At 37.8% G+C, this 12,941-nt stretch overlaps 2 protein-coding genes across 4 annotated transcripts in view; both read left to right on the forward strand.

The window, feature by feature from the left end:
• Positions 1-2,267: 2,267 nt before the first annotated feature.
• Positions 2,268-2,828, forward strand: LOC110095307 (pentatricopeptide repeat-containing protein At3g26630, chloroplastic-like). The gene has a single exon (XM_020820789.1). The coding sequence runs from the start codon at positions 2,268-2,270 to the stop codon at positions 2,826-2,828; it is 561 nt and encodes a 186-aa protein (XP_020676448.1).
• A 5,709-nt stretch (positions 2,829-8,537) lies between these two features.
• The window catches only part of LOC110095333 (tryptophan--tRNA ligase, chloroplastic/mitochondrial), a 37,000-nt gene continuing 32,596 nt past the window's right edge, over positions 8,538-12,941 (forward strand). For 2 of the 3 annotated variants that reach the window (XM_020820837.2, XM_020820839.2), the window contains exons 1-2: positions 8,538-8,846; positions 8,942-9,085. In XM_020820837.2, the coding sequence (XP_020676496.1) occupies positions 8,779-8,846; positions 8,942-9,085 (212 nt within the window). In that variant the 5' untranslated portion in view covers positions 8,538-8,778. The remainder of the gene's footprint in view (positions 8,847-8,941; positions 9,086-12,941) is intronic. The other variant, XM_020820838.2, reaches the window with a different exon arrangement.

Here is a 12,941-nt window from a genome sequence, read left to right on the forward strand (position 1 = left end):
GGATATATTTTATTTAAATCTAAATCAAATTAAGGTAAGATTTACTTTAATTAATTTAAAATAAATCAAGATTAATTTAATTTGGGCAATAATGTTTATAATTTTTTGAAATATCATTTACTTATTTAATAAAAATTCATTAAAACCATCCTAAATTAATTAAAAACGGGTCAAACCGGGTTGATTTCGGGTTTATGGGTCAACTCGAACCCGACCCGATTTTGCAAACGGGTCGAAATCCCAAACCCGAACCCGAAATTTTCGGGTCGGGTTTTTTGGTTGGGTCAAATATTGACACCCCTAGTTCAACCACTAGTTGCGAGGTTGCAGGGATGACTTGCATTGTATTTTGTGAGAGCTCTGAAGGTTTGTGGTGATGTAGTAAAATCTTAGCTTTTATTATGCTTTAGGACCAGTTTACCTTTCATGCTCTAGATAGCTCTATTTTACTCTTTAAATAGTTGGCTAATGTAAAAGGGTAGGGATCATTGAATGAAATATTTTAGTCTTTGAAGCCTTAGAGTTTGTCTTCTTCTTCTTCCCTGGATTGGGAGCCAAAAATCCTTATTGCAGGTTGAGTCTTCTGACGATCCACTACATCAGTTGGTATCAGAGCCTGGAGCTTGTGAAGATCGATGGACTGCGGAAGAAGGTCGGCCGTCGATGAAGATCGAAGCTGCAAAATAAGATTGGCGGTCAACGACGATCGACGCCAAGGAAGGTGGGCTGTCGACAATGCTCGAAGCCGGATCGTCTTCTATCAAGCTCAAGCGAAGGATTCACTGGATTGGATCAACATGAACCTTCGGGCAATAAGGAAGATGACAATGTCGTCGGCAACCATACCGAGGTATTCTTCTTCTTCTTCGATCTCCTCGTCTGCTTCACGCAAACACCATCAGTTCTGCCATACTCCCACTGTCGTTGATGACTACGCTCCGCTCAAACTCCCTCTCCGATGGCGTGATCCGCCGCCGGAGTATTCGCAGCTCGAGCTTTCGTTGCGATGGTGACATCCTCCGCTTCAAATCCACTCCAATCCATCTCGCGACCATACTCGCAATCCCGATCCCCTCCATTAAGATTTCGCCACTGCCACTCCGTTCGCACTCCCGCTACTACACCAACTATCGGTCTGACTCAGCTCTCGTGACTCTGATTCCACACAGTTTCGCACACCCCCAGCACACCCAACCCCGCTTTCGCCTTTAGATATTCCCTTCGTTGTCCCTATAATCAGTCCGCCGGATTCCGCCCCCGCTTTCACCTTTCGAGTGTATTCCAGCCTCAACCCGATCCACTCCAGCTCAAGAAGGCCGGATGCAGATAGCGTCCCAGACCTGAACCCTCTCGGCGACATCAAACTCGTCAGATTGGCCCGATAACCTTCGCTCCCACACAACATGCCCACTCTAACAGACGATTCATCTCCTCCCGATCGCACAGTCAACAACTGTCATTCGGCCGTCGTCCATGACTCGTCACTTTCATTCCCTTTACTCCTGTCTTCCGCTCATATCCCTCTCCCGTGTATCCAATCATCAGGTTCTCCCAGCACTCCCACTCCGTCACCCATCTCCTCTAGTGCATATGCACAACCGATTAGATCTATTTCTCCTTCTAGTATCAAAAAATTGGAAGAAGAGATGGAGAAGTTACATGAGCAGAGGGCTGTTGTGACTGAGGAAAGAAGAGCTGCTGATATTACTAATGAGAATGTTGGGTTAGAGGCTGCAGTAAGTGCATCACGTTCTGTTCTAGATAGAGGCTCTAGCTCTGCTTATATAGCTGCAGCGCCAATTGAAGCTCAGGCTTCTCTGACAACTAGCCGAGAAATTTCAAGCTTGCCTGTTCAGTTAGATGAGTATGGCAGGGATGTTAACCGACAAAAGCATATGGATTTTGTTAGGAGGGCTGATGCTAAAAAGAGCATAAAAGTTCAGGCTAAGGCTAAGAGGTTGTCGTTCATTGTAATGGGAGTGGATGAATCTCAACAGATTGAAGGTGAGGTGTCAAGTGATAAAAGTGATAGTGACATTAGTGCTTATCAATCCAGTAGGAATGAGTTGCTCCAAACTGTTGAATAAGTTTTTAGTAATGCAGTTGATAAATATTCCAAACTTTTCGTTGTCAAGGAAAGACTTGAAAGGTCGAAGAAATGCCATCTTCCTAGTTATCAAGATGCATACATATCTTTAAGCACACCATACATATTTTCTCCTTATGTAAGACTAGAGCTTCTGAAGTGGGATCCTTTGTATAAGACAATGGATTTCTTTGACATGGACACTACACGAAACCTGTTTGAACAAATGCCTATTAAGAATACACATTCATACATTGCAATAACCACAACTTATACTCATGATGGATTCACTGATGAAGCAGAGGCCCTGTTCCACCTGATGCGGGATATCTGTAATGGTCGAAATCCTCATCCCAACCGCACTACTATAGCCACCATTGTTTCTGCCTTTGCACAATCCGAGTCTCCCAGCCGAGCGAGATTTCTCCAAGCCTACATTGGCCACCATGGCACTTATTTACTTAATGATCACAACATTGCTGCCCTTATAGACCTTCATTCAAAGTGCAAAAATATCGATAAATCTTATAATCTCTTTTGCATATGGAAGCAAAAGGAATTGGTTTGCTACAGTGCGATGATAGATGGGTGTGGGATTCATAGATGCATTGCGAAAGCAGTCAAACTGTTTGATCAGGAGATTCAGGAAGCCAATTCAAATGAGCATCCGGTAACTGAATTGTACAAAAAAATTGTAATGCCCCAATATCTAATTTGGAAAGAATTTCAGTCAATCCATTAAACCATCAATCATTTACCAGAGCTATCTATAGTCTTCAATCAATAACAAACAATTTAACAAAATTCTATAATTTAAAACATCAATGTACAATTCTTTTCATATCCCAAAAAATCATATACAATACTCAAGTTCTACACAATAAACACATGAAATGAAATCTATCCTGTCCTGAGTACAAAAGAATCACTATAACCCAAAAAGAACAAAAACCTGAGGATCACTGATCAATCTCAATCTCTTGCTCCCATGCCCTGACCTGAAAATATTAATCACATATAATGAGCTTCAAAAAGCCCAACAGGTCACCTAAAACCTACAACTGAAATCAAAGCACGGTGCTGAAACAATATGCATGTTAGTCAATCAAATCCATAACAGTCAGTTGCACATGATCAGTGAATCTATGCAGCATATACAAAAATCAGTAATCAATGCATGATCGATACAATCCACAATCATCAGTAAAAGAATCAATAAACAGTAGGAAGAATTCCATAAAGCTCAATAAATCAGTACATACGTCAAATATCAGAACAATCCATAAACAGTAGGAAAATCTATATTCAGAAGAATCTCAGTTAAATCGATAAGTCAAATCGATAGAGAAAAATCATCGTCTATATCAATTAAATCAACATCGTATCAATGAAATCAATCTAATCAATCATCTCTGGCCAATACTATCAATCAGTATGAAATCATATAAAATAATCAAATCAATACAGTAAAACCTATTCCATATTGATCAATGAATCATATGCAGCAGTTCAATACGGTATATAAATGAATCGATAGTATCAATGAATCAATACAATATCAGTATCTATGTACAGTAACACGTGCAATATGCAGTATCAATGAACCGATAATAACAGTAAACCCGTAAATCCATTCGTCAAGAAATCAATCCAATACATTAAATCCGTCGATATCAATAAATATATAAATCCATTCATCAGTAAATCCATTCAAAATTAATAAATCAATAATCAATACAAGAAGTCTGACGATATCAATAAATCTATAAATCCATTCAAAATCAATAAAATTAATAAATACATCAGTATAAATAAATGCATACAATAATCAATAAATCTATAATGAGATCATAAGAACAATACTTACACAAGCCATGCAATACCATAGTCTTACTCGACAAGTACAATCACTGGCTATTAAGGCTTTTTTCAATGTCGATAATCCATTGTGCTATTGTAGAAATCCATAAATATATCCATATCCATATTCGTTGGCTCAATAAGAGTCGTCACTCTGTGCCCGTCGGCTGAAGAATCTCCAACCAACGGTCCAACCAGTTTGCACTTGTCTTTTAGTAACGATAACAATAATTCAATCATATTATCACATTCGTATGCATATTCAATCATTCAAATCATCAATTCGAAAAATCAGAGGTCGTACGAGAAATCGACGGCATAACGGCAATACACGGAATGTACACAAAAATCACAGATTCAAAAATTTACCAAATTACCACAGATCATGGAAAACAACAATATAAGACTTTTATCGTACAGAAGCAACATTTTTCAACATCCTGATAATTTTCTATTTGATAAAAATCGCACAGAACTCAAAATAACCGGTATAAACATTACAGAAAATACTCAAATCGTGTAAAAATATCATATCAGAAACATATCAAAAGTTGTGCAGTAAAATTTTCGTCAATACAAAATTATGCGCGTTATTCGGTAACAAAAACACAAAACTGAGCACAGAATTATCAAAACTCAAAGTCTTCGAAATCAGAAATAGGATTCAGAGTCCTTACTTCGAGACAAACAAATATTCCAACTTCGTCTTCGGACGAAAAGCATTCCGCGGCATCCGAAATCAAGCCTCTTCTTTCTTTTTCCTTCTCTTTCTATCTCCTGCCTTTTTCTCTCTCTTCAAAAACGATTCAAAATATCTCAAATCGAATATTTATCAAGCAGGATCGTCCCAGACGATTCCCATTCGTCCCGGGACGAACTCCTCTAGACTCAAAATGTCCAGACGAAATTAATTCCAATTTTCTTCGTCCCTGAACGAAACTCTCGGGTTCAATTCGTTCCGACGGTTCGTCCAGACGATCCAGGCAGATTTCTTCACAAATTTCTTCAGTTCGTCCGGGACTAAGGCCAGTTCGTCCAGACTAACAACACTAATAAATCAGCTTTTAAAGGTTTTACAATCTACCCACCTTAAGAAAAATGTCGTCCTCGACATTTCCCTTAAGGGTTCGAATGCAAAATCAATACAAAATAAATCCATCCAATCAAAACTCAAATCAAAATCAAATCAAATTAGAATCGAAATCAAAACTCGTTGGAATCCATACAACATCCAATTTATTCAATCACATGTCGCTATGCATGATCATATGTCAATCAATCAAATAGTCAAATAAGATAATCTTACATGTAGAACTTTCAGGCCATCGTTGATCTTCATAATGCTATAAACTGTATACACGTGGCACCACTGGAGTAGGTGCAGTAGGTCATGGTGCAACAGTCTCCCTCTGACTATCATTGACAGGTCTATCATTTGTCCTGTTCGTTGATCTTTCACTATATGCTATTGATCCAACAATCCTCTGTCCTACGGTACGTCCAGGTCCAAACTGTCCTGTACCAGAATAAGTTCTTCCTCCAAATCCTTTTTGAGGACAAATTGCTGCTCTATGTCCTTGCTGTCCACAGTGAAAACATTATCCCGTCAATAAGTAACACCGACCTCCATGTCGTCGACCACAATGAATGCACTCACTATCGCTACCAGAAGATGCTACTGATGCAGATCCCCTTGAATCACCATACTTTCTTCTCTTATATCTATCCCTTTCTCTACTTGGTTCATCTCTACTCCTCCTGGTGACTTCATATCTCGATGCTGGCGTTGCCAAATCAATCTCTATCAGTCTGGCCCGCTCTACCAACTCAGAAAACTCATGAATCGGTAAGGGTACTAGCGGATGTCTCAGCTCTCTATTCAATCATTGCATAAATCTATAGCATTTTTCTTCAGCAGTAGGGATCAAATGAGACACGTACCTAGTAAAAGTGTAGTAAACTCGGCTTCGTACTGCATTGTTGTCTTGCGTCCTTGCTCCAACTTAATAAAAGCTTCTTGCATTTTTCGTTGGGCTGATGGAGGTACAAACCACATTCGGAACACTGTAGTGAACTCATCCCAAGTGATCTCAGCATTTGTCTTCCCCTAAAATTTCTCTCTATGCTGTCCAATACACCATCTCTCGGCTTCTCCTTTAAACAAAACACAGCTAAAGGTACCTTTCAATTTTCCGGACACTGCATGCTGTCAAAGATCTTTTTCTATCCTCATTATCCAATCTTTAGCAGCCTAGGGTAGGGGTGTAAACGAGTCGAGTTTAGGCCTTATCGAGCTCATCTCGTTAGTCAAAAAGCAAGCTCAAACTCGAGTCGAGCTGGACAGGCGAGCTCAAGCTCGTGCTTGTTCTGCGGTAAACGAGCTCGAGCTGGCTCGGTTTCAGTTTGGAATTTTCCCGCCTTTATTTTTCATTTGACTCGAAATGAGTCTAGCTTTTTTTTTCCGCCTGAGTAGGTGTCAACGGTCAGCTGTCAAGTTGACAACAACTTTTTTTCCCAAAACAAAAAAGGCTGGCAGCATTGTCTTGGAACTCACATAATATTATAACCTATATTATAATATACTTTATACATTACTTTAATTAAAGCAACCGCAGTTATGCTTATGAAATGTCTGTAAATGCTTATCTGCTTCTTCTTCTTTACTTCCACTCAACTTACTATGTGCATCCCCCATTACATGTGCTATAGCAGTAGCCAACTGCATCATACTTTCTGAAGGTAATGGAGCTGCACTGTGTTGCTCATTTAGCACACTTGACTCTGGATTATCCATTTACCTTTTCACATGCACAGTTTAGAATAAATGATACACACATGCAACTATGTATGCAAAATGATGCACTTGAACTATCCATTATACCCAACTCTCAATCAAATCCTATAGCTCTGATAACAATCAATTCTTCCAATAACACTGCTCTGATACCAAAAATTGTAACGCCCCAATATCTAATTTGGAAAGAATTTCAATCAATCCATTAAAACCATCAATCATTTATCAGAGCTATCTATAGTCTTTAATTAATAGCAAATAATTTAACAAAATTCTATAATTTAAAACATCAATGTACAATTCTATTCAATCCCAAAAAATCATATACAATACTCAGGTTTTACACAATAATCACATGAAATGAAATCTATCATGTCCTGAGTACAAAAAAATCACTATAACCCAAAAAGAACAAAAACCTACGGATCCCTTATCAATCTCAATCTCCAGCTCCCATGCCCTGACCTGAAAATATTAAACACATATAATGAGCTTCAAAAAGCCCAGCAGGTCACCTAAAACCTACAACTGAAATCAAAGCACTGTGTTGAACACAATATGCATGTCAGTCAATCAAATCCATAACAGTCAGTTGCACATGATCAGTGAATCTATGCAGCAGATACAAAAATCAGTAATCAATACATGATCGATACAATCCACAATCATCAGTAAAAGAATCAATACATGATCCAGGCAGATTTCTTCACAATTTTCTTCAGTTCGTCCGGGACTAAGGCCAGTTCGTCCGGACTAAGTCCAGTTCGTCCGGACTAACAACACTAAAAAAAAAAATCAGTTTTTTAAGGGTTTTACAAACATTTCTCTTCTATCTATAGTGGGGCATGGTGTTGACTTCAGGACGGATTGGTTATTTGCCAAGAACTCTTATTCACCAACCCATTGGCAAATTGAAATGCTAGTTCAATTCAAAGATTCCAAAGCTGAACATCCTCACTTGGAGTGGAAAAAGCCTCTTCATTGGCTAATTTTGAAGTCTGCATTCAAAGTCTTCGATACAGGAATTTGTTTGCCATTGTACCTACCTTCTAATAACATGCCTCGACGGAGTCGAGCTTTTTGACACAAGGGAAGAATGATGTATGAACATCTTAGCTTTTATTATGCTTTAGGACTTGTTTACCTTTCATGCTCTAGATAGTTCTATTTTACTCTTTAAATAGCTGGCTAATGTAAAAGGGTAGGGATCATTGAATGAAATATTTTAGTCTTTGAAGCCTTAGAGCTTGTCTTCTTCTTCTTCTTCCCTGGATTGGGAGCCAAAAATTGTTCTTGCAAGTCGAGTCTTCTGACGATCCACTACATCATGTGGCCTATCATGCAAGAAGGGACAAATGGCTCATGATGTTGATAATGACATTGCTTCTAACCATGCTTATGGAGGGACTGAGGACTTGCAAGGCCGATGAATACTTAATGCCATTTTGTGTGCGAGGATGGAGTTCTCACCGTGCAATGTATTTGAATTTTTATTTGGACTGAACACATTCAAAACAATAAAACATAAAAAAATGAACTAGATGAATAACTTAGATTCTTGAATCTTGATTAAATTACTTTGAATTTATTTTTCTTCCCAAATACTTAAAATTCAAAGACATATTTATGCGATTTACACATAAAATAAAAACCCCAATACTTTGCATTCATCATATTTTAATATCAAACACCCATTTAACCAAAAAAAAAAAAAAAAACATATACATTTTATTTTTCACATATACTTGTCCAAACCAAACAACCCTAAATTCACTATTTAAGGCGCTGTGCTTCAATTCAGCGGATCAGATGAGTCGACTGAACCTAAAGTGCTTTTCATCCCGCTCCAAAGTAGTAAAGCCGGAGCTTCGGCGGCGACTGCATCTTAAAGGCTGAGCGGCCCACTCGTCGTCATTAGCCATTTTGATCATCTGGGCCATTCGTTCCCCCTCCAACTCTATCATTTGCTAGCAGCGGAGAGTGAGGAGAGGAGAGGAGAAGACGAAGATATACGGAATAGACGAATAGAGAATAAGCAATGAGCCGCACTCTTCTCTCCCACTTCACCATCCTATCCAACTCCTCTCGTCTCCTCTCCTCGACAATGTTTGTTATTTTTCGAGCAAACCCTAGAACTATCTCTTCTCCCCATTACTCTTCTTTGTTTTGATACGATGCCGCTCATTTTCTGGCTTTATTAGAAGTAGAGGCCGAGGTCGAAGCCAATTACGCGTCTTGAATCGAGTTCTCCCTACACAGCATGTTGCAGCTGCTGGTTTCCGGTGCAATTGTACAGTTTCTGCTCCGGAGAGTGAGGTTTCAGGAAGATCGGCCAGCCTTAAAAAGTGAGTGCGCTTTGTTCATAACTCTTCCATTCAAACTATGGAAGCATGCAAGTCTGAAGAAATTATAAGAATATTAACGATGATAATATTTTTCTACTTTTTTCTACGATGTTATTCATATGCATTATTTATTCTTCTTCTTAGTGACCATATAAGATATCACGAGGTATGCCGAGGGAAATGTGCTTTTCTATTATTTTATTTTTCAAAAACCCCAAACAAAACAGCTTATTTAAGCTGCAAAATTTAGAAATGCTGGAAAATCATGCTATTCATATGCAGGTTCGCACTGTGACTTGACTAAATAAGATCTTATGGATTACCTATAGCTTAGTTTGGGTTTGCTGAAGTAATAAAAGGAGCATGATACATACATATTCAAGGATATTATACCCTCTACAAAGCGTTTAGAAATTGGGGGAGTGACAGCCCTTATATTATACATTATGATATCATTGAATTGGAAACGACAAGGAATAGAAACACAAAGGGAGCTTGGTAGATTGAAATATTTTGGGAATTAAAATTTTAAAGTATTTTGGGAATTAAATTTTCATGCTGAAGGTTTGTTATTTTTAGTTCACAATAACAATATGTAATTGTCCTCTTGAAAGAAATAGTTAAGTTATGTTGCAAACATATAGTTTTACTTTCTAAGCCAAATTAGAAATTAGGGGAAGCAAAAGAAAAACTAATAGTTGATAGGGACATCTATCAGAGGTTGATAGAAAAAACTCTTGTAACTTGCTTATACCTGGCTTGAAATTGCATGTTTAGTAAGTATGATTAATCATTCAAGCTTGATCTAAGATAAAGACAAGTACAAGCTATTTATCACGTGATAACTTACTTCGAAGGTACTACAAGGAAAAAAGAGTTTGCTCAAAAGTAGGTAACTCAGATTGGAAGCCTATATAAATATGTAGGTTCAATAGTAGATAGGAGATCAACATCTGATCATTGCACGTTTCTTAATGGACATTGGTAGAATGGTCGAGTAAAAAGTAAAATGTGGTAGCTGGTTCTAGTGCTAAATCAAAATTCATGGCTATGACAAAAGGAATTTGTGAACAACATGATAATCCTTGAGGTGGGAAGGACATCTTAGATGAGTTAAGAATCAAGTGGCAAGGTCCTATTAGTAATAAATCAAAATGAACATTGTTTATAATCTGTTGCATCGATATGAGCACAATGACACATACACGAAACTATATAGATCCGTGACACGTCAATTATTGAAAATATAAGATACAAGTACGAGGTTGACAAGACATTATACTTTTTAAATCATACATCAAAATTAAGAAAACAATCAAATCACAATATTAAGAATGACAAAAAAAAAAAAGAAAGAAAAGAAAACAACATCATAATTAGCTGAGTAGCTTATAATAAAAAAAATTAAGCATAAAATGTCTGGTATTACATCGAAAACATAAACATAAACTTTCTCGTACAAGATGAATCTTTAACTATTTAGTAAAAAAAAATGATAAGATTAGCTTCTTTAGGGGTTTCTCTTTGGCCTTCAATATCATCATTATTAAATGTCATTGCTTCTAATTTTGGCTCATCAAGATAAAGATTGCAATCTCCAATATTCTCATATCGTCAATGGACTCAAACCCAACTCTAACACCATTCCACATCTTTTTATCGCCTTCTATATAATTTGGAGTCTTCTTGATAGAAGACGATGGCTTGTATGAACATATGCTAAATCATCAGTCTATTGTGGAGTGATTTTGTTTCGATTCATCGATTGAATGAGGGGTACTTGCTCCAATTTCTCTCACAACAAGAGGAGGATGAAACCTGATCAAGAAGTTTTATGACTATTGTTTGAAGTTGTGGTGTTGAAGTTCCATGAATCAACCACCACATATTTGGATCCGTTATCCATCTATCACGCAAAGACTCTGATAACCAAAGAATATAACAAGCTCTATATTAACCATTTTTCTCTCATCCTCATTTGGAATTTTCAAGGTTTAAAATTGCATAAATAAACCTCGAGGCATTTTTCGTCCGTGAGGTGAGGCGTAAGCCTCGAGGTGGTGTGAGGCGTAAAGCCTCACGGACGAAGAATTGCGTAAATGCAAATTTAAGTACTCTAGCAGGTAAATAACATTAATAGTCTATGATACAATAAAAATATCTAAATGAGAAGTGAACTTAGTGGAAAATAATAAAATAGATGCAATATATGCATCTTATAGCATAATTCAAAGTACAAAACTACAAATTGAAGTATATCAAAACTCCCAAAATACAAATAAGAAAGAACATCTAAAATTCAATCATGTCCCATCATTAAATGTGTCTTCAGTGGAGGCATCTTCGTCTCCAATTATATCTATGAATGCCAAATCTTCATTATCTTTAATCTTACCCACTTTTCTCTTCCATGTTCAATAAGAATGATTAGTGTGCTGTTAATTGCATATACTTTAAATGTAATAGCACATAAAAAATTGTGAGATACAATTGTTTGCTTGTTGTGCTGCAGTACTAGTGGATGTGTGTGGTGTGGTACTATTGGATGTGCCCGTTTGATCTGTTTTGCCCCTTAAGACATCCACACTTAGATCCTCTAGTTGTAGGTTTGATAATGGCTAATCTGTCTCATCATCTATGAACCACTTGTTATCAGACGCCACATCATCACATACCAAAGGATCCTCATCATCGTTCAACCCCTTGTTCCTTAACCTCTTATATCTCAACCTCTTGTTGGGCATAATATAAACAAGAGAGTTCATTCTGAGTGTTGAAAGTCGATTTTTTTCACTTTGTTTGCACTTGATTATATGTGCTTCAGTTTTGCTCACACCCAGAGGAAGAACAAGTGAGACCCAAAACTCTAACTGCAAAACTCTGTAACTCAGGGGTGGAATAACCAAATTGGATCCACCATTCAACTATTTTCAAAAAGACAAACGATAATCAGAACATATTAAAGTTTTATGCATGTATGATTACTTTGCAACCTGTACACTGTACTTCCAAGAAGGGTCCCTCCGCAATGATGTATTTGACTTTTCTTTACCCATAACCATGTTTTGTAATGCACAAATGCAAAATCAAACAACAAATCTAAAAAAAATTTTAAACACTAGGTTTTCTATAAGTTGAAAAATCAAATATTGAATTAAAAAAAAACCTAGAATCGGTAGTAGTGGTGTCGTAGAGGGCGGCTGGACACGTGCTACTCACCGGCGGGAAGGTCGGCCGAGGAACGCTAGGGCAGGGTAGTGCGGGGCTTTGCAGCTTCGTGTGGTTTGGGTCGGCCGAGGGACGCTAGGGAGGAATGAATGGGGTATTTGATTAGGCACTTAAGTGAGTGGGGCCCGTTTGCTTGAGGCGTACGCCTCCCCTGTTATTGCGCAATTGCGCCTTTGAGGTGCGCCTCAGGTTCTATAAGGCGTACGCCTCTCCTGGTCCCAGAATTGCTTAAGTAATAAGGGTGCCTGGGGGTAGGGGTGTAAACGAGTCGAGTCGAGTCGAGTTTTGGTCCTTATCGAGCTCGGCTCGTTAGATAGATAGCGAGCTCGAACTCGAGCTCGAGCTCGAGTCGAGCTCGACAGTCGAGCTCGAACTCGAGCTCGTGTCACTGTTAACGAGCTCGAGCCGGCTCGCCAGCCATGGGCGGGAATTTTTAAATTTAGGCGGGATTTTTCAAAAATTTTAAAATTAGGCGGGATTTTTAAACTTTAAGCGGGATTTTTAAACTTTTAGCGAGATTTTTAAAACTTAAACAAAATTTTTATAAAAATATGAAATATTTCACTTTTAAATAAAATTTAGGTGATTATTATTATAATTTTTTAATATTTAAATTTAATAAATAAAA

The sequence above is a fragment of the Dendrobium catenatum genome, unplaced genomic scaffold (genome assembly GCF_001605985.2).
Source record: "Dendrobium catenatum unplaced genomic scaffold, ASM160598v2 fragScaff_scaffold_501, whole genome shotgun sequence".
In the NCBI taxonomy this organism is placed as follows: Eukaryota; Viridiplantae; Streptophyta; class Magnoliopsida; order Asparagales; family Orchidaceae; genus Dendrobium; species Dendrobium catenatum.

Excerpts from the sequence above, each read along its gene's own strand:
- LOC110095307 (XM_020820789.1), top strand. The coding sequence starts at position 2,268 with ATGGATTTCTTTGACATGGACACTACACGAAACCTGTTTGAACAAATG.